Source organism: Apodemus sylvaticus, chromosome 2, assembly GCF_947179515.1.
Source record: "Apodemus sylvaticus chromosome 2, mApoSyl1.1, whole genome shotgun sequence".
Lineage (NCBI taxonomy): Eukaryota > Metazoa > Chordata > Mammalia > Rodentia > Muridae > Apodemus > Apodemus sylvaticus.
Window position 1 is genome coordinate 95347919 of NC_067473.1, and position 23039 is coordinate 95370957.

A 23039-nucleotide genomic window follows, 5' to 3' on the forward strand; every position below is an offset into this window, starting at 1 on the left:
TTCTTGGATATTTTAGCTAATGTCCTCCCTGTTGGATCCTGGGAACCTCTTGGGTCCCTGGCATCTGTTTGGTCAATTTAAACAACTTATTTTACCCACCCTAAAATTTGGAGATGCATCTAACAAACAGCAATGACCTCTACTGTGGGACAGTAGACCACGTGACCAGAAAGAAGAGCTGGTAAGGTTGCAGGAAACTCATAATTGAGAACTGATAACTGAGTATGGCAGGAGTTCAAACAAGCTCTCAAAAGTTTTCCTGCTTATCATATCACCTTCTTAGGAGGGCCATGACAATTGGTCATGTAGGGACACCTTAAGTGCTTCCCCATATTTGGGAAGTTAGGGTTTCCTAATTTCTCGGACTGAGCCAACGTTAAGATCTACCCCTAGATTCCACTGTGCCCAAAAATATTTATGAGGTCCCTGTCCTCAAATAAAGTGCACTAGTTATTTCACCAGAGATCATCTGAAGATGCCTGTCTTATTGATCTGTAACACTCTGGGGAAGTTTCTCACCTCAAGGATTTGTTGCTGGATCTTGACCTTGATCAACTAGTTAGGTGAATTTATTTGACAGTAGGCACTTCCTGCTTATCTTATAGCTGTCTGCTGCATTTTGAACCTGACCCCAACTCTGGGGCAGTGCTGGCCACTGAAGAGGCCCAGCAGCCTGTACTGTAGCGCTCTGACTGTAACTCAAAGAGCTTTAATATTTTGGTTGTACTAGTCATACCCAAGTCCCAGGAGACCTTTCACTCCCACCAGCCAGGCTAAGGGTTCCTTGTTGGCTGCCCTCTGGTACACAGACTAGTACTCTACAGAAATCATAAGAATACTCTACCCTTGCAAGTATCAAAGTCACAAATTACAAAGTCACAAAGTAACAAAGTTCACAAATTACATTCATTCATCTTTCATGCCTATTAAAATCTGTTGTAATTTTAAAATATTTTTTTCTTTTTTTATAGAACAAGTACCATTTTAAAACTTAAAGGAGATAATTTTTTTTGCTGAGAGATGATGTAAGTATAAGGAAAAATAATGAAAATGTGGTTAGAGATTATTCTGATTTAGTTTAATGGTTATTGTTATGTTTTCCGAGTTTCATGACCTTAATTCTTACAGGTAGTTGGCACAGTTTCTACTAGCATATATGATTTTCCTGTCATTTAGTAGGACTTATTCTAATTAAAATGGTGATATTTCTACCAAGGAATATATACTACTGCTGTACTGCACCCTTAGACACACTATTTTGGTCATTGTTTTAATTAATAGGTATCATAACTTAATAAGACTTTTACCTTTCATTCCTTTCAAGCTTATATAGCATGTTCTGATACCATGAAATGTAATTATCATGGAGATCACTTGACATAATTATATTTTAATTGTAAACAATGTTTAAACTAAAGAAAAATTTTATGAAATTTATAAAATCCCTATCACAAAATGTACCTATTACAATATATGGAAACTAGAAATATATGTTTAAATATATACATAAATTAATTGTCTATATTTCACTTAAGAGGAAGAATGTGAGATTATTTTTGTGCTGAGATTATGTCTCATTACTTAACATTGTAAAGTATATGGTGATATATTTTCCTGCAAATTTGTAATTACATTGGAGTTAGATAGTATACTATTTTTATATATACCTAAGTTTGATTATTCAGTCCATTCATCTATTGGTGGGCAAATAGGCTGATTCTAACAGAGACACAATATAATCTGGATTCTTCAGAAAACCACTTTTCATTTTAGTAGCAGCCTTCTTTGAAGTCTGGCTAGAAAACAAAGTGATACATAAGATGAAACAAGGCCTGTTTACATGACTTTTACTTTGTTTTCTTTTTTTGTCAGCTATGAATGGTAACTTAACATCCTGGTTTCTTTAAAAACTTAAAGTGGGCTTCTATATAATTGGCATTATCCCCATGCTCAAAATAAGTATTTGGTTGATTTAAATTTTAGGCAGAAGCTTAGTTCTAGTGTATAAGTGTTTTGGTTGGAAAGGTAAGTATCTGAAACTCAGGACCAGTGGACTCAAGATTGTTAAGCTGTCTCCCAATATACCTGCCTAACTTTGATGCTGCCCTTCTCCATACTGTTCTATTTTATAAATTTGTGTCTTGAAACTTTCTTTGGAGACTTAACTTAGTATATTCTCCATAGGTTTCCACATTTGAATACTTGATCATGAGTGTTTTGAACTGTTTAGAAGTTATTAGGAGGTATGTTCTTGTTGGAAGAGTTTGAGGTTTCAAAATTTCAAGTCATTTCCAGTTAGCTATTTGCTTTGTTCTGTTTCCTACTTACAGATAATGCTTTAAGTTCTCATTTACTTTCTTAGAAAAATGTCCCCCTGTATGTTGCCCCATTTTCTAACATATTGAAAATGGGCTAATCCTCTGAAACCAGAAATGCCAAAATTAATATTTTCTTTTATGAATTGCCTTGGTCATGAAGTCCTATCACAGAAATAGAAGAGCAGAAGAGACACTTGCCTTCCTAGTAAAGACAGAAATGAACAAACACATAATGGAGAAAAACCTCCATGCATATAATATGAGAGATGGCACCACACTGAGAATCATGTGATCAGGAAGCCTTACTTTCAGTAAAAAATGGACTCTAAGAATAATCCATTCTCAGTATGTTTGAATGCCAGACCAACAACAACCCCAGGATCTGAGTGGGAACACTCATGTCTGTATGTACCTGTGTGAAGCTGATTCCAGCTCAGGGTGTGATATACATTCAGCACATAGAAAATTTCACCTGATCCATATGCAAAACTATCACATTGACCTTTATATCTTAGCAAGAGGAAACAGTTGCAGCATCTGGAGACCACAGAAGAATTGTGGCAGCTTGTGCTCTCAGTTCTTCTTCCCCGGGAGGTTTATGTCATGGCTTTAATCACTGTGAGAGGATTACTGTAGCCCTGTTGGCAGTAATACATTGCAGCATCTTCAGATTGCAGGCTGCTGATTTTGAGAGAAAACTGTGTGCCAGATTTACTGCCACTAAATCTTGATGGGACACCATTTTCCAAGGTGTTTCCACTATAGATCAGGAGCTTAGGAGAGTTCTCTGGTTTCTGCTGATACCATGCTAAAGACCAGCTGATGTCCTGACTTGCCTGGCATGTAATTGTGACAGTCTCTCCCAAAGTTGCTGATAGGGAGGCAGGAGACTGTGTCATCTTGATGTCACATCTTGCACCTGAGATTGGAAAATTGAAAACAAATTCCCATACAATTTACCCTCTTATAGAGAACCATGGATCACTAACAACACCCATTTGTATAATTTTCCTTTATTCATACTTCCATACCTGTAAAACAGAACAGCAGCAGCAACCCCAGCATCTGATTAGGAGCACTCATGTCTGTGTGAGATATGTGTGAAGCTTACTCCAGCACAGGGTGTGAGCTGGCTATGAAGAAGTTCTCAAGTCAGTGGGCTGTGCTCTATGCACATGCAAATCAGCAAAGACTAGGAACAGCTGCAATCAGGTCAGTGATTCATTAAGGGCCTATGACCCGGTGATGGCTGAGATCATTGAGACAATATAGGTATTTTTGTAGAGAATATGCTCATCTTATAAATAATTTTGATTTCTGTCTTGATCAGTGTAGAATTTCTTCACTATATTTCTCTACATGGCCTAGGATCTCAGCTATGATGTAATTCTGGGAAGTAAATAAATAATTACATAGTTCTTTCATAGGTATCTGTAGATGTTATTGAAATGATGTAGCTACTGCTTTTTCTTCCTTCTTTTTGTGAGATTTTATTATGATTGGGACATTACTTTCTCCTTTCTTCACTCCAAGTCTTCACAAATATTCCTATTTACTCTCTTTCAAATTCATGGTTTCTTTTTTCATTACTTTTTATTGAAAACAAATATGTATTTCTGTATACATAAATATTCCAAAATACAAAATGTTAATATGGCCTTATACTATTACTCACATGTACATTTCAGGGCTGATAATTTGGATCCCCTGCAACACTGGAGTGGTTTCAAGCCATTAGGGGGACACTGGTAATGAACCTAGGCCCTCTTCAAGAACATTGAGTTCTCTTAGTTTCTGAGATATCTTAAAACTATCTTCTGAAAATTATAACTTTATGTAGGTTATGCATATTTTACAAACATATAATCATATCCACAATTTCTTTCCTCTCCATTATATGTTCTTACAACTCACAACAACCACATACTTATTTTGGCTTCTCTGATGTGTTTTATAGAAGCATGGTACAGAACATTCACATGCACAGCAATTGTATGGGGTGTATTTATGCTCCATAGAATATAGGCATACAGACATGAATTTATTGTTAAACAGGTCCCACGGTTAGGAATTCTTCCAATGAAAGGCAGTGATTGTGTGTGTTGAGCCTGTCCCACATCTGAGGGAGTAAACAAAAAATCTTTTATTATTTCTTTTTTTTCTTTTTTTTATTTGATAAATTTTTTAATTACATTTCAAATGATTTCCCCTATTCTAGACCCCCACTCCCCAAAAGTCCCATCAGCCCCCTTCCCTCCCCCTGTTTTCCCACCCAACCCTTCCCACTTCCCTGTTCTGGTTTTGCCCTATACTGCTTCACTGAATCTTTCCAGAACAAGGGGCCACTCCTCCGTTCTTCTTGTACCTCATTTGATGTGTGGATTATGTTTTTGACATTCCAGTTTTCTAGGTTAATATCCAATTATTAGTGAGTGCATACCATGATTCATTTTTTGAGTCTGGGTTACCTCACTTAGAATGATGTTCTCCAGCTCCTTCCATTTGCCTAAGAATTTCATGAATTCATTGTTTGTAATGGCTGTATAGTACTCCATTGTGTATATATTCCACATTTTTTGAATCTACTCTTCTGTTGAGGGATACCTGGGTTCTTTCCAGCATCTGGCAGTTATAAGTGGGGCTGCTATGAACATAGTGAAACATGTATCCTTATTACATGCTGGGGAATCTTCTGGGTATATGCCCAGGAGTGGTATAGCAGGATCTTCTGGAAGTGAGTTGCCCAGTTTTCAGAGGAACTGCCAGACTGATTTCCAGAGTGGTTGTAGCAATTTGCAACCCCAATAGCAGTGCAGGAGTGTTCCTCTTTCTCCACAACCTTGCTAACACCTGCTGTCTCCTGAATTTTTAATCTTAGCCATTCTGACTGGTGTAAGGTGAAATCTCAGGGTTGTTTTGATTTGCATTTCCATAATGACTAATGAAGTTGAGCATATTTTAAGATGCTTCTCTGCCATCTGAAGTTCTTCAGGTGAAAATTCTTTGTTTAACTCTGTACTCCATTTTTAATAGGATTATTTGGTTTTCTGGATTCTAACTTCTTGAGTTCTTTATATTTATTGGATATTAGCCCTCTATCTTATGTAGGGTTGGTGAAGATCATTTCCCAATTTGTTGGTTGCCGATTTGCCCTTTTGATGGTGTCCTTTGCCTTACAGAAACTTTGCAATTTTTTGAGGTCCCATTTGTCAATTCTTGATCTTCGAGCATAAGCTATTGGTGTTCTGATCAGGAAATTTCCCCCTGTACCTATGTCCTCAAGGGTCTTCCCCAGTTTCTTTTCTATTAGCTTCAGAATGTCTGGCTTTATGTGGAGGTCCTTGATCCATTTGGAGTTGAGCTTAGTACAAGGAGACAAGGATGGATCAACTCCCATTCTTCTGCATGCTGACCTCCAGTTGAAATAGCACCATTTATTGGAAAGGCTATCTTTTTCCCATTGGATGTTTTCAGCCCCTTTGTCGAGGAACAAGTGGCCATAGGTGTGTGGGTTCATTTCTGGATCTTTAATCCTGTTCCATTGATCTGCCTGCCTGTCACTGTACCACTACCATACAGTTTTTAACACTATTGCTCTGTAGTATTGCTTGAGGTCAGGGACACTGATACCCCCAGAATTTCTTTTATTGTTGAGAATAGTTTTAGCTATCCTGGGTTTTTTGTTTTTCCAGATGAATTTGAGGATTGCTCTTTCTAACTCTGTGAAGAATTGAGTTGGGATTTTGATGGGTATTGTGTTGAATCTGTATATTGCTTTTGGCAAAATGGCCATTTTAACTATATTAATCCTGCCGATCCATGAGCATGGGAGGTGGTAACTAAGACTTCTCTGGCAGTATATCTCTTTCATTTATGTTGACAGTGTCTGGGCTTTTTCTACTGGCTACCTCTCCCTTCACCTCATTCATGAAATATTCTCAAAACATTCTATACTTATTATTGAACACAAAGCATGATACAATAGAGAGACATGTGTCAATCTTTGGATACCCTACATCAGTCCCTTTCACACTATGGTGGAAGCCTATCGTCTATCATCCTCCATTTTCTTAAATCAAATAACACTAAATTCCATCTACAAACTAATTATTTAACTGCTGGTTAAACATCCATTCCATCTCTAACATATTATGCATAGAAATGTGTGAAATGATGAGATTCCCAAAAGAAAAACAGAGTTATTAAGAGGGTTTGCTTAATATTCACTCCTGAAGGATAAAAGGAAGCCACACATTAAAATGGAATTCATTTAGTGTGAAGACCGTACAAACCTTCAGATCTTTCCTACAAAGGAGACAAGAAGCAAGGTAGATTTGAAATTCACATTCAATTTTCTTCACAGACAATTATTTGATGTGGTATAGTATCTCAATATTTCATTCACTTAAATTCATACCATTAGTAATATTCAGGAACAAAAGAGAGGTAAAAGAGACTTCTCAGTACCCAATGAAATGTCACACATTGCTGATCTTTTCACTGACTATACTGTTCCTTTGAGATCAGGCTGGAGATTTTGGATATTAATGAAGTTATGCAATTCACCAGCTGTATCAGCTCTTAACTGGAGAAAAATGGATGAACAGGAAAGTAAACAAGTGTCACACCAATCCTGAAGGGAATAGAAGACTTGGATGCCAAGGGGATAACAAATTAGTATCTTCTCTTGTCCCTAGGCCTTAGTGTTACAATGATTAGCAGTCCAATGTCAAGTGATAGAAAAGCATTATTTGCTCCCCAAGCTGGAGAGACTATTAAAATACAGGTAGAGTTGGATGTTTACTGAGATGGACTCCAGAAAAAAGTGGACAATAACTAGCAGCAGACTATAATATACTCAACAAAATCTAAAAGGCCACACTTGAGACTTCTTGAAAATGATCAGCAGCATTAAGAAAAATTCTGCATACACTATCATAGATAAACATGTGAACACACACACACATTTGCAGTCTAATTCTTAATACTACGAAGTAAAAACACTGTGCTGGGATGCAGCTTAATTATGGAATTCATTCCTACTATGACAAAAATGCCCCTGGATTACAGCCCCAAGCATTGCGTGACCTAGGTATTTTAGGCAAACCTTTAGTCCCAGCTCATGAGAGTGGTGTCAGAAATTCAAGATCATCTTCAACTACAAGTTTGAGCTTATCCAGAGCTACATGAGACCTAATAACATTTCAGGAGAAAACAACCCTATGCTTTTAAACCAGTTAGGAAATATTGATAATAATGTACTAAATATAGTTGTAAATGTTAATGGTGTAGATTATTTATTACATCCAACAAAAACATGCAAACCACACTTGAGTTAAGATATAAAACCATATATTTATAAGAAATAGTATTAGCTAAGAATACAGCTACTATGCCTAATCTTTGTAGAACTGTAAGCATATACATGATTATAACTTATATTTGGCCACTGTGATACAACTATCTAATATAATGCTGTTCCATATATTCTATACCATGTTGTAGACTATTTCATGCACCTTCGTAAATGTAATACTTTGTGTAGTACTGGTGCTTACTATGTGGTCACATGGCGACCTGGCTTTGCCTTTGTTGCTACTGCTACATACATGGCAATATCAAGCAAAAACTCTGGCACTAGAAACTACAATGCAAGAAATGGTAAACATTTAAAATCTGAAAAACAAATGTATTGAACATGCAATGCCTTACAATATTTTTTAATTATCCCAATGAATCATTGTATGTAAGAATATAGTTCGAAGCTATAAATGTGAACTGAACATGTAATATCTTGGAATAATTTTTATATATTCAGTTGAATTCTTATAAGTAGGAATATAGTTTGGGATATCTTTACGTGAAGAGATGTATATATGTGTGTACTTCCAGACTCTAAAGACTAGATTATAGAATGTTCTTAACCTATATTTTGGGTTGTAGAATAAACATATTTGGTCATAAGTTGAACATTTTGTAAGTTTCTTAAATTAGTAGCTGTTTGTCAGGCACACCCATTTCTACAGTGCTATACATTCCAACAATTATGTAGTAAACTACTCTCTCAATATTCACTGAACCATATAAATGTAACAGAGAAGTCTACTTTCATTATTTAGTCACTCCTTGACCCTTCATGGACACAGAGTGTATCTTACTAAGGATGACTCCTCAACAGAGGTATTTATCATTCCTAGTTTGAAAAGATTTATGAAAATGTGAATTTATAAATCCTGACATATTTTCTCAAAATCCCAATGACATCCTCCCTAGAATCAATGGAAATATGAATCACATCTCTCTGAATCAATCAGAAAATCTATATCACATCTCTCAGATATTCCTCTGCACAGGATGCAACAAAGACAAGACATCTACTTGTCTTATTCTATTATTGCCATCTACACATAGTCTCTACTTTTTTCAGAAAAGGGATCATCAACACTTTGAGTGAAATTCAGCTCTGCTTCCATATCAGAATAATTGGGAAATTCTTTCACATTTCAGTCAAATTCTTGACCATATCACACCTTATACAGGAGAAGCAGATGGGTCCTGAGAAGTTGAAAGGTGTGTTTGTTCAGTTTGTAGAACTGTGTGAATGCAATTCTGTCCTATTTTTATTTAGGTATATTCTTTATTGACATTTCAAATATCATTCCATTTCCTAGCTCTGCCCTCCCCCTAAAATCCCATAAGCCATCTCTCCTTCTCCAATCAACCCTCTCACACTTCCCTGTACACTAAAGCATCAAGTCTTTTGAGGACCAAGAGCCTCTCCTCCCCTTTGTGTCTAACAAGTTCATCCTTTGCTGCTCTTCTGTTGACAGTACTAGAACATATCTTCAGCCTCCATGATGTTGGTTGTAAGAGAGTAAGAGGTGCCACTCAGTGCTACTGAAGGGAGCTGGTTCTCAATAAGACAGGTTGAATGTGTATCTTTGAAGAACAGGATGCTAGGTTTGAACCTGGCGCCTCCACTCTGTCACCCGCAGCACTTTCTAGCAGTAATTTGGAAATTTGCACAAGCAAAATCATATTATTGTCTGATCTCTATCTCTGGCTACAAACTTATATTTTCTAAGATTATTCTTTTGAAAGCAAGTCTGAGTTATTCATGATTTCTGATGAGTAAATATGCAAACAACAGAATATAGGCTACTGTGTTCTTAGCTCATAAATACATGTGGTTATTTCACATAGTATTTAATTTGGTAAAACTCCAAGTCTTTGGGGGTTTTGTTTTGTTGTTTTGTTTTTGTTGTGTTTTTTTTTTGTTTTGTTTCTTTCTTTGCTGCTGCCACACCAACCCCAGTAGAATCTGTGTGACAAGTCACAGACTTAGGTATTAGAAATCAAAAGAAGGTCTGCTGGAAGCAGTTGTCGGCCAGAGCAAACATAATGAGAGGAGTTCTCATGGCAATTTTTCTGTCTTGTTTTTTACTTTTTAAATCATTCACAAAATTATTATGAGAGATATAAACTTTCCAAACAATAAAAATTCATATTATTTATACTATTTTTCTGATGACATGTGTGTCATCAGAGGTGGGTTTTGGTATATGGTAAGGAAAGCCTTAAATAAGAATTAAAATAGTTTAAATTTATGCATTGAAGATTTAAATAAACAGGCATTAGTTGTTAAATAATAATTAACCATAAAGATTTATTAACCTGCTCATGGAAATATGCCACTAGCCTTGGACAACTGCCCCACTGACTACATACTTTCAGAGTTGTTATACGTCAATGATTTATATTAATAATGATGTTACCTGTTCTGTTTGTGATTCACTGGATACATAGTTTCAGGGTTGTAATGCTTCCAATGATTTTTGTGCTTTTTTTGTGTGAAATGATTTTTTGTTATTTGTGATTGTTTCACTGGATACAGTTTCTAAGAGTTGTAATATCTGTTTTTTAATGTATAACATCCCCTACTTGATAGCTGCACAATACGTTCAGATTCAAACTGCCTTTTTGTTTGTTTCTGCTTGTCACAGCCAAATACTTACCCACCTGGACTTCGAGGACCCTCATCCCAGGTACATGATTGGGGTGGTCTGTGGCATTCTATAGTGTTGCATCTTCCTGGACTGCATATGTTTTTTTCTCCTTTTTTGCAACTATGCTTACTATGAGCTATAAAGAAGTTCCACTGTAATATATGTGGGATTTATTTTTCCAAGATAAAACTTACTGATTAGTGGCATGGACATTTGAACATCTAATGCTCCAGATCTTTCTCTAGATCTGGTAACATATCAAGTAAAGCTTTGCTTATTCATGCCAGTATATTCAAAGGCCTTGAACCCTCAATGTCCTAAGAACATAATTGTGCAAGTTTGCAATCTGGAACTAAGGTGTTTTCAAGGTTATTTCCACAAAAATCACACACTAAAATCCCTTATTTCTGAAACCGAAGGGAAGCTAGATATTGATTTTGTACTGTCTACTATGAATCTAACATTAGAATTCATGCTCATTTTAAGAGGATCTTGGGCTTCTAATCTTCCTGAGCCATGGCTATTGGTATAAACAGAAGTGGGCTTCTGAGAGAAGCTGTTTTCCCACTCTAAATCAGTGAATTTTATGGTTACCAGCTTCTATAAGTTGTGGTACTGAAATATGATCAGATCAGTCTAACAGAAGTGATCAAAGTCCTGGAGACATTTATGAATTCTATGTGGATCAAGTGCCTTAGAATTTCTTTCTCATACCTGTTCTGATACAGTACAGCCCTAAGGGTGATGACTCTGTCTTGATAAATGTGTGCTAGCATTGCCCTCTGCTGGAAAATTGCATAATAGGGCAAGTCAGAACTCAAAGGAAAACCTCCAATGATGGTGATGATAAGTGCAAATCCTGGTGTGCATGGGAGGAAAAAAATCATTGGAAACCAAATCCTGAAGAGTTCCTCAGTGTTGTAGTCAATGTTCTCATGGAGCAAATAGATACCATGACATTTATAAATGAAAACATTTATAAAGAAAAACTTTTAATTGGGTCTTGCTTACAGTTCAGAGGTTTTGTTCATTATTGTTATAGGAGGAAGCTTTGTGGCATACATGTAGACAGGGTGACATGGTACAATCAGTAGCTGAGAGGACTATATGTGGATTGTCAGGCAGCAGGAAGAAGGAGAGAGGTAGAGAGAAAGACAGAGAGAGAGAGAGAGAGAGAGAGAGAGAGAGAGAGAGAGAGACAGAGAGAGAGACAGAGACAGAGAGAGACAGAGACAGAGAGAGGCAGAGAGAGACAGAGACAGAGACAGAGAGCAATCAAACCAGGTTTTTCTGAAAATGCCTGAAGCTACTGGCCTGTCTGCAGAATGCCACAACCACTCCTGTCTCACTTAGATCCCTTTAGCCCATAAAAGGAAAACACTAGAGACCTATATTTATACCAGTCAAATTTTTATTGGTAAATCTCCAACCCCAATATGCCCATGCAAAGAACACACAGCTTAGTTATAATATTTATAACTGAACACCTGGATTGAGCAGATATACCACTACACTACTCTATTCCCCAGCTATGAAATCCCTAGCTACTTGCAGCTCCTCCAGGCCACATGTGTCTGCTCTGCTCTATCTTCTACTACTTCTTCCTCCCTCTTTCTCTCACCCCACCTCCATCTCCATTTCCATCTTTTCTTCCATTTCTCTCTCTCTCTCTCTCTCTCTCTCTCTCTCTCTCTCTCTCTCTCTCTCTCTCTCTCTCTCTCTCTCTCTCCCTCTCTCTCTCCCTTGCTCTCGCTCTCACTCTCTCGCTTTCTCCAGCCCACCATTTTCCTCCACTGCCAAATCACAGGCTCTAGCCTTTATTTGACAGTTAAAGTGAGGAGCAGTTTCTCTTGGAATAACCTGAATATGGGATCCACTCCTCATCAGGGACATTATAAATATCAGAATACAAACAGCACTAAGGTAATCCACAACAGTAATGTGCTTTGAGCTGTGATTTGCTGCTACTGCTCAGCAGCAAGATGTACAAATACAATTGAAATGACGTTTCTATTGAGATTGCAGGCACTGAGATTTTCTAGAGAAAAATTTACTTGAACCATTGTAAATAGTCTCATAGGAAATCGAGAACAGTGTATATCTGTTTTCAAATAAATGTGCCATCAAGGTTCAAATTTTAAATTAAAATGTATCAAATACTTTCCTGTTTCATATGATAGGGAATGGGAATAGTTATTAATAAGTGGGTAACTGAAATAAAAATTAATGTATGTAATATTTTCTTATATTGTACAAATATATAGGAAATGGAAAACCTCACTGAAAGTCAAAAGGAATGAATTCATGTAAAATGTGACAGTAAAATAAAAAGTAAAGAGTTGATCCAATTAAGAGGAAATATCACAACTTTATAATTATTTCTATTGTTCGATATGTTAGGGAACATCAGCATCTTTGCTTAGCTTTGTGTTTTTTCTCTTTACCTAGTACTGTTCCCTCTGCTGGAATTCTTCCATGCACTGAATCAATGTGGACAATTTTGTAAACAGTAGGCCCACTTAAAACTGATATGCATGACATGTAACTTGATATTGCAAACTTTATAACATATAAAGTTCATTGTTTTTATCACATAGCATATATTCCAAAGAGTGAAATATTTTGCTATTGTTTTATATATCATTTAAAATAATTTACACAAGGGTATTAAGATTTTTAGATTGCAGGTAAAATACCACATACAATAATTATATATTTATACATTCTTCTAAAGACAGCTCTCGAAAGCTTAAGGAAAGAGTAAGACTTAGTGATGAGTGAAGTTAAGAGCTATTCATTGCAGAGGAGGGGACTAAGTTAATGTAATGCTAGATGACTGGGAATAGTGTTGTGAAATATTGTGTTCTTGATATGACATAGCTGCTGCATTCTGGAACTCAGTTAAGTCATAATACCTGTATGTGACCTCTGCAGCATGAGCAATAAACATCAGCCAGGATTCTGGGAGGAAGCACTAACTGGAAGGGGTCAGGTGAATGCATAAGACACAAGGAGTGCACAATGAAGTGCACAAGGAATTGTTGGTGTGTTGGAGGCAGTGAATATTCTTTGTTTGAGAAAAGGGCCTTGGATAATGTAACCTAAGATTTATAGGAAGAAGTTAAAGAAAACTTAATGACAGTTGGTTCAAAGGACAATCACAAGGGGTTGTAACTAAAATGAATAGGATTGAGGTACAATACACATAATCAAGATACATTGCACATATGTATGACATTATCAGAAAATAAATAAAATGTTAAATGCTATTATGCTAGATGCAGTGGTACAAAGTAGTAAATGGCAATGGGGCGATCCATCTTCCTTTCTGAGAAAAGAGGCCTGGTTAAGGATGAGATAGAAGAAAGCCAGTAACCTGAGCACTGATATAAATAGCCATCAAAAAATGAGTGACCTAGAGGTAATCAAAGAGGAAATAGAACTGTTTTTCTAATTTTGTCATGGCTATTTTGGTTTTAGTTATGGAAAGTGCATAAAATATATTTGAGAGTACAAAATATGATTCAAAGCTTCACAGCTTCCATTCTATGTGTATAGAATTTCATTAAGTTGTATAGACTTTGTTTCTGGTTAATTTTGTTTTTTGAAGTTGTTATTGATCTGAAAGTTTTATATTATAAAATTTATAATTTTCATTTTTTCAAAAAGAAAAACAAAATGGATAAATATGGCTTCTTGGATTAAATTAAATTTCTGGGATTATTTCAGAAGGTCACGATCCTTAATAGGAATTATAACAGAAAGACATGAAGAAGTGCAGGGGTGATTATAAAAAAGTCACCTCTTACACATTCCTACATTGACAGTGATCTTTGACTCACAAAAAAGACAATCCTATCTAAAGACAAGTATTTAGTACTGCTCTGTCTTAGATATCTTCAGATTCTGGTTTTTATGCCAAGTGGCTGAGGTGAGCCAATCCAATGCTGTAGCTTACCCCAACCCTACACACCCACGCTAATTTGCATGTGCCCAGAGCACAGGCGGCTGCTTTGAGGATATCTTTAAAGGATGTTGATATTATGTGCAGAGGTCACTCTTAGTGAGGATGCAGCATCAACATGAGAGTTCTTCCTGAGTTCCTGGGGCTACTGCTGCTCTGGTTTTCAGGTAAGAGAGACAGAAGCAGAGAACTTTGTAACCAGTGTAGTGAGTGCTGTTTGCCTTGTCATGGATGTTGTATTACACTATGTTCAACACTGTATCCTTGTGTGTTTACAACCTCAGGTGTGAGATGTGACATCCAGATGACCCAGTCTCCATCCACTATGTCTGTATCTCTTGGAGTCAGAGTCACCATCACTTGCCATGCCAGTCAGAACATTAATAGTTGGTTAGCCTGGTACCAGCAGAAACCAGGGAATGCTCCTAAACTATTGATCTATGAAGCATCGAAACTTCAAACAGGAGTCCCATCAAGATTCAGTGGCAGTGGACATGGAACAGATTTTACTCTCACTATTAGTGGTCTACAGCCTGAAGACATTGCCATTTACCACTGTCTACAGCATCAGAGCTGTTGACACAGTGTTACAACTCATAACAAAATCTTCTCTATGGTTCGGGGAGTAAGGCTGAAAAGCACCAACTGTTCCTCCTAGTGCCATTTCCTGTTACTATTTTATTTTTAATTCTTCTGTGTTTTGAAGTCATTGGGACTTTTGAGGAGGATTGCAACCCTAAACGCTCTATTTCTAACTATCCTCTTTGGCATAACAGTACAAACATGACAAAATATCTGAAAATTTGCACAAGAGCCATGTCTTTTGTTTAATCTTAGAGGCACTATCATTGTGACTCATACAGTAGGAAGATGTCCCTAAAGATAGCTCAAGAAAGACTGTTTGAATTATGGAAGCTGCTATATAGATAAAAGCACAATCATGTCCTGATTCAATATGTAATTTGATGCTACAATTTCTCCTAACCTCTCATTTAAATATGTGGTCACCAGTTTTAGAAACTACTATGGTAGGTTCTAGAAAACTTAGTTGTGTATAACTAAGCTGGAGTAGGTAGTTTAACTGGGTTGTGTCCTTGCTTATATATTATCTGCATATATTTATATCCTACCTAAACAGAATGACTCCAAATTAGTGCTATCTGCAGTACATCAGTCCACATCATGCTGCTCCAGACATGTCAAGGAGACAAAAGAATGGGATCATGATGGCCCTTATCCCTGATATACAAGGCTGGTAATTTTCCAGTTCCCACACTGTTATCATAGAGCTTTATGCAGGTGCTTAAGACATTCATGTTGCATAGAAATTTTGTAAACTGAAAATGTTTTAGAAAATAGTGTAGGAAATACCATATTGGAAGTACTAGTAAAAAGGAGAGTTGAGAATAGGTGAATATTTTTTAACAAGCCAAGAATCCTTATTAAGTTGCATAGTGACCAGAACACAACATATTGATTACATGGCAGTATTTTAAAGTTATTCTTATCTTTACTTTGCAAATATACTCAAATAACCTAGGAAAAATAGGGCTAAACTTTAATTCTAATAAATTGACTGGTTATATAGATTAAAATCTCTTGACTTAATACTACATTTGCCCCAAAACTTGTGTTTTTTAATGAGATTTAAGAATTAAAATAACTGCTAAAGCATATGCATGGAGAGATTAAGAACTAAAAAATCTCCACTATTATCCTATTGGGTTATTGATACAAGTTTCTGGAGCACATCCTCAGCCACTTCAGGTTATTATTGACAGTTGAGCAGTGTGTTCAAGGGAATAAACAGAATCTTCCTAACATTTAGTATATATATAAAACATATAGCATATAGCAGTCCAGTTTTGTCCTATGTCTCTGAATGGTTTATGCTATGACCTGCCCCACTGATGGAGATTTACCCCAATCATACAGACAGTTATAAGTTACAACTTCAGATTCTAGGCTTTAAGGCAGTGGAATTACAACCTGTCCACTGGTAGTGAACTTTAAAGGGAACCAATCTTCCAAGTAGAATATATTGTACACTGGGAGCTTAGGAGATTTTCCTGTTTTCTACTGATATTAAGCAAACCACCAAGCAATGCTGACTTTGTCTTCTATATTTATAGACAATAAGTTTGAAGTCTGCGATATCTGGGTATCACATTTATAAACTGCCATTAATGATATAAATAAAAAACCCATAGCATTAAACATGTTAAATGAGGAATTATTTGAACTACCAGCCATCCGTAACAGTAATGGGTAAACATTTTCCATGTTTCTTTGATTTTTTCAAGGAGGCAGAACAGCAGGATCCCAAATAACTGAAAAGGGCCTCATACCAATGCTGTCATACCTACAACTGACTCCTCTCAGAGTGTGAACCACCCATGAAGAAGTCCTATGACTGAAGACTGATCCCTGGTACATGCAAATCACCAACAGCTTATAAGGAATGGTTGCAGCTGCAAAGCTGGCTTCCTTCAATAACTGTAATAATTTGTGCAGTTATCCTGGGCTAGAACTAGGACTCACATTTTTCTACAAAAGTAATTAAGTAGTAACTGGTGTTTTGAACAACTCTAGATTTAGGTTTAGTCCATTCTTTTCTCTGTAGTGCCCCATTTGGAAAAGGTTCATTTACCATTGTAATCTCAGAAGTGTAAGGAAGCTCAAAGGCTCTTTTCTTTGTTATTTGGCAGAATTATTGATGGCTTTTTGTCCTCTTTGCTACATTTTCTATAATACTTGGTATGGAGCAGAAGTATAACAACAACAACTACAATGAAAAACAACTTTTCTCCAGCTCAGTAGAAAATGAATGGGAGTTCCCTAAACTGTGTCTCTCCTATTTTACCTTCTTGTGTTTTATAAAAAAGAAAAATGCAGATATGTTTGGTAGAGTCAGGAAGGGTGCTTCAGGGAATGCATTCTGAGACTTCCCTTCCCCCTGAAGTATCAGCCATACAAGAGGTTTATTTAAGGCATAGGGAGGGGCATTGAAAAGTGAGTAGTGGGAGCAAGAGTGTAGAGAGATATAGAAAGCCCTTGGGGCAAGACAGAGTGTGTGCTCCTGCTACAGGAGAGCTGAGGAATGTCATTTTAGCTGTCCTTGCAGCCTGAGCTCCAGCCGCTTGACTTGGCTGCTGTGGAGTTGGGTCAGGCAGGGAGTGAGAGAACAAGGCAGAAAGTAAACAGCTGAGGATAGTCTTGGCAGTGGCAGTGAGAAAGATATGGATGGACTGAACAGAAACTTGGAAGGAGTGGGCAAGAGGCTTTAGTTTAGTTTAGTTTAGTTTTGTTTTGTTTTTTATACAATTCATTGGCTTGAGGTCTGGGATACTGATTGATTCCCCCATAAGTTCTTTTACTGTTGAGAATAGTTTTAGCTATCCTGGGTCTTTTTATAAATAGTTATAATTTGACTTCTTCCTTTCCAATTTGTATCCCTTTGACCTCCTTCTGTTGTCTAATTGCTCTAGCTAGAATTTCAAGTACTATATTGAAAAGATATGGAGAGAGATGACAGCCTTGTCTAGTCCCTGATTTTAGTGGGATTGCTTTAAGTTTCTCTCCATTTAGTTTGATGTTAGCTACCAGTTTGCTGTATATTGCTTTAACTATGTTTAGGTATGGCCCTTGAATTCTGTTAAAAACTGCATGGTATTGGCATGGTGACAGGCAAGTGGACTAATGGAATAGAATTGAAGACCCAGAAATGAATCCACACACTGATGGTCACTTGATCTTTGACAAAGGAGCAGAAATCATCCAGTGGAAAAAGATAGCCTTTTCAGCAAATGGTGCTGGTGCAAACGGAGTTCAGCATGCAGAGAATGCTAATTGATCCATTCTTATCTCCTTGTACTAAGCTCAACTCCAAGTGGATCAAGGACCTCCACATAAATCCTGACACACTGAAACTAATAGAAAAGAAACTGGGAAATACCCATGAGGACGTGGGCACAGGGGAAAAGTTTCTGAACAGAACACCAATAGCTTATGCTCTAAGATCAAGAATTGACAAAGTTTCTGTAAGGCAAAGGACACTGTCAAAAGGACAAAACGACAACCAACAAATTGGGAAAAGATCTTCACCAACTCTACATCCGATAGAGGGCTAATATCCAATATATACAAAGAACGCAAGAAGTTAGACCCTAGTGAACCAAATAGCCCTATTAAAAATGAGGTACAGATCTAAACAAAGAATTTTCACCTGAAAAAAAATTCGGATGGCCTAGAAGCACCTTAAAAAATGCTCAACATCATTAGTCATAAGGAAAAGCAAATCAAAACAACCTTGAGATTTCACCTCACACCTCTCAGCATGGCTAAGGTTAATATATACACAATGTATTACTATTCAGCCATTAGAAACAATGAATTCATAAAATTCTTAGACAAATGGATGGAGTTGGAGAACATCATACTAAGTGAGGTAACCCAGTCTCAAAAGATCAATCATAGTATGCACTCACTAATAAGTGGATATTAGCCTAGAAAGTTGGAATACCCAAAACATAATCCACACATCAAATGAGGTACAAGAAGAATGGAGGAGTGGTTCCTGGTTCTGGAAAGACTCAGTGAAGAAGTATAGGGCAAAACCAGAACGGGGAAGTGGGAAGGGGTAGATGGGAGAACAGGGGAAGGGAAGGGAGCTTATGTGACTTTCCAGAGTGGGGGGGGGCTGAAAAGGGGAAATCCTTTGAAATGTAAATAAAAAATATATCGATTAAAAAAAATAAAAATACTCAGGAGACAGCAGCTGTTGTTGAGGATGTGGAGAAAGAGGAGCACTCCTCTACTGCTGGTACAACCACTATGGAAATAAGTCTGGCATTTCCTCAGAAAAGAGGACATGACACTTCCAGAGGACCCTGCTATACCTCTCCTGGTCATATACCCAGAGGATTCTCTGGTATGCAATAAGGACACGTGCTCCACTATGTTCATAGCAGCCTTATTTATAACAGCCAGAAGCTGGAAAGAACCAAGATGTCCCTCAATGGATTGGACGAATGGATACAGAAAATGTGGTATATTTACATAATGGAATACTACACAGCCATAATTAAAAATGAATTCATGAATTTTTTAGGCAAATGGTTAGAACTGGAAAATATCATCCTAAGTGAGGTAACTCAATCACAAAAGAATACAAGTAGAATGCAATCACTGGTAAGTGAATATTAATTAGCCCAGAAGCTCTGAATACCCAAGACACAATTAGCATATCAAATGACTCCCATGAAGAATTAAGGAGAGGGCCCTGATCCTGGAAAGGCTTGATCCATCATTGTAGGGGAGTACCAGGACAGAGAAAAAGGAGGGAAGTGATTGGAGAATGGGTGGGGAGAAGAGGGCTTATGGGATATATGGGGAGGGGGGAATCAGGCAAGGGGAAAGCATTTAGAATGCAAACAAAGAATTTAGAAAATAAAAAAAAAATACACACACACACAAACCAACTCATTGGCAATTTAGAGATATTGATTGGTTGGTATAGGGGCCAAATTTAGCTTGTTAATTAGAATAGGAGGAGTGCTCACAACTTCTTTTTTTTTTTTGAAAATTGGATTTTATAATTATTTACTTTGCAAATGATATCTCCTATCCTCATTTCCCCACATCAAAACTCCCAATCCCATCTCCCTCCCCCTGCTTCTATGAGGATGTTCTCCCACCCATCCACCCATTCCCACATTCCTTCCCTGGCACTCCCCTTTACTGAGGCATCTAGCCATCATAGGACTAAGGGCCTCTTATCCCATTAATGCCCAACAGAGGCCATCCTCTGCTACATACACTGCTAGAGCCATGGTTCACTCCATGTGTATTCTTTAGATGATGTTTTTTTTCCCTGGGAGCTCTGGGGATCTGGTTGGTTGATATTGTTGTTTTTCTATGGGTTTTCATACTCCTTCAGTCCTTTATCTGACTCCTCTTTTCGGGTCCCATGCTCAGTACAGTGGTTGGCTGTGAGCATCTGCCTCTGTATTTACCAGTATCCAGCTGAGCCTCTCAGGAGATAGCAATATCAGGATCCTGTCAGCAAGTGCTTCTTGGCATCCACAATAGTGTCTGGGTTTGGTATCTGTACATGGCATGGATCCCTAGGTAGGGCAATCTCTTGATGGCATTTCCTCCCATCACTGCTTCACACATTGTCTTCATATTTCATTTTGACAGGAGCAATTCTGGGTTAAAAATTTAGAGATGAGTTGATGGCTCCATCCCCCTAGTCAGGGGCCTTGCCTATCCTCTGGATATGGTTGAATCAGGTTCTCCCTTCCATTTGTTGGGCATTTCAGCTAATCCCATTCCCACCGGGCCTGGGAGTCAATTGTTTTCCTAGCAGCTGGTACTTGCAGATGGCTACTCCCAGATCCCCTTCCCCCATTGCTTCATACTTCTGATTAAATTCCTGACAATCTGTTTATCACCCTAGTTTCTTCCCACACAAGATCCTGGCTCCCCTTTTTTCCCTACCCCTACTCTCTTCCTCCAAAGTGTCTGTCAACCTCTACCTCCCAGCAATATTTCCACCCACCTTCTAAGAAGAACTAAAGCATCCACCCTTTTGTCTTCCTTCTTCTTGAACTTCATATGGTCTGTGAATTGTTTCCATGGTATTCTATGCTTTGGGGCTAATATTCACTCATCATTGAGGGCATAACATGTCTGTCCTTCTGCGACTAGGTTACCTTGCTTAGGATATTTTCTAATTCTATACATTTGTCTAAGAATTTCATGAAGTCGTTGTTTTTAAAAGCTGATTAGTGAGACTGGGAGTGCACAGCTTGCTCCCGCTGCACTGAGCTTAGGTTCCAGTCCTGAGGCCTCTGGCGGGAGCCTTCAGATCTCCGCTTCGGGATCCAGAACAGCCTGGCTGCAACAACACATCTACAGGTCCTGCAGGAGACCAGAGGGGCACCCGGGAGGCCGCCTGGGAGGAGTCAGTGTGCTCTGGTGAGTCCAGCAGGCCCCAGCAGGAGCCTTCAGGTGTCTGCTTGGGGATCTGAACAGCCTGGGACACAGCACTCAGTCTCCAGGAAGTGAAAGAGGTCAGCTGTGCACAAGAGGCCACTTGGGAAGAGGCAGCTTGCACTGGTGAGTCCAGCATTGACAAGACCAACTAACACCAGTAAGAACTAGATGGCAAAAGGCAAACTCAGTAACATCACTAACAGAAATCAAGGCAATATGGCAGCATCTGAACCCAATTCTTTAACAGCATGTCCTGGATACCCCATCAAACCAGAAAAACAAGATTTGGATTTAAAATCACTGGTCATGATGCTGGTAGAGGAACACATGAAGGACATACTTAAAGAAATTCAGGAGAAAATGGATCAAAAGTTAGAAGCCCTTACAAGGGAAACACAAAAACCATGAAAGAAATTCAGGAGAATACAAAAGCCAATAAGGAGGAAACACAAAAATCACTTAAAGAAATACGGAGAACTTTGGTAACCAGGCTGAGGTCATGAAAGAGGAAACACAAAAATCTCTTAAAGAATTACAGGAAAGCACAAACTAGCAAGTGAAGGAGCTAAGCAAAACCACCCAGGATCTAAAATCAGAAGTAGAAACAACTAAGAAAACACAAAACGAGACAACTTTGGAGATAGAAAACCTTGGGAAGAAATGAGGGGACATAGATGCAAATATCAAAAAAAGAATACAAGAGATAGAAGAAAGAATCTCAGATGCTGAAGATTCCATAGAAACCATGGACTCAACAGTTAAAGAAAAGGCAAAATGCAAAAAGCTTGTAACCCGAAATATCCAGGAAATCCAGGACACAATGAGAAGACCAAACCTAAGGATTATAGGCATAGATGAGAGTGAAGATTTACAACTTAAAGGGCCAGCAAATATCTTCAATAAAATTATGGAAGAAAACTTCCCTAACCTAAAGAGAGAGATGCCAATGATTATACAAGAAGCCTACAGAACTCCAAACAGACTAGACCAGAACAGAAATAATCAAAACCCCAAATGTACTAAACAAAAAAAGGCAGTAAGAGAAAAAGCCAAGTACCATATAAAGTAAGACCTATCAATATCACAGCAGACTTCTCACCTGAGACTATGAAAGCTAGAAGGTCCTGGGAAGATCTCATGCAGACTCTAAGAGAACACAAATCCCAGCCAAAACTACTATACCCAGCAAAACTCTCAATAACCATAGATGGAGAAACTAAGATATTCCAGGACAAAACCAAGTTTACCCAATATCTATCCACAAACCCAGTCCTACAAAGGATAATAGGAGGAAAACAGCAATACAAGGAGGGAATATTCACCTTGGAAAAAGCAAGATAGTAACCTTTCATCAAACCCAAAAGAAGTTAACCAATCAAATTTAAAAAAATAACATCAAAAATGACAGGAAGTAATAATCACTATTCCTTAATATCTCTTAACATCAATGGATTCAATGCCCCTCAAAAAAGAAATAGACTAACCGACTGGATACATAAACAGGACCCTACATTTTGCTGCACACAGGAAACACACCTCAGGGTCAAAGACAAACACTACCTTAGAGTAAAAGGCTGGGATACAATTTTACAAGCAAATGGTCTCAGGAAACAAGCTGGAGTAGCCATTCTAATATCAGATAAAATTGACTTTCAACCCAAAGTCATGAAAAGAGACTCTGAGGGACACTTCTTGCTGGTCAAAGGAAAAATCCAACAAGAAGAACTCTCAATCCTGAACATCTATGCTCCA

At 37.8% G+C, this 23039-nt stretch overlaps 2 gene segments (V, D, J or C); one reads left to right on the top strand and one right to left on the bottom strand.

Annotated features, from left to right (window-relative positions):
* Positions 1–2899: 2899 nt before the first annotated feature.
* On the bottom strand, positions 2900–3464 carry LOC127678734 (immunoglobulin kappa variable 1-39-like). The segment is given in 2 exon segments: positions 2900–3237; positions 3350–3464. Coding segments are annotated over 2 exon segments (375 nt in total).
* Positions 3465–14340: 10876 nt separating this feature from the next.
* LOC127678739 (immunoglobulin kappa variable 1-12-like) lies at positions 14341–14868 on the top strand. The segment is given in 2 exon segments: positions 14341–14455; positions 14573–14868. Coding segments are annotated over 2 exon segments (345 nt in total).
* The last annotated feature ends 8171 nt before the right edge of the window (positions 14869–23039 follow it).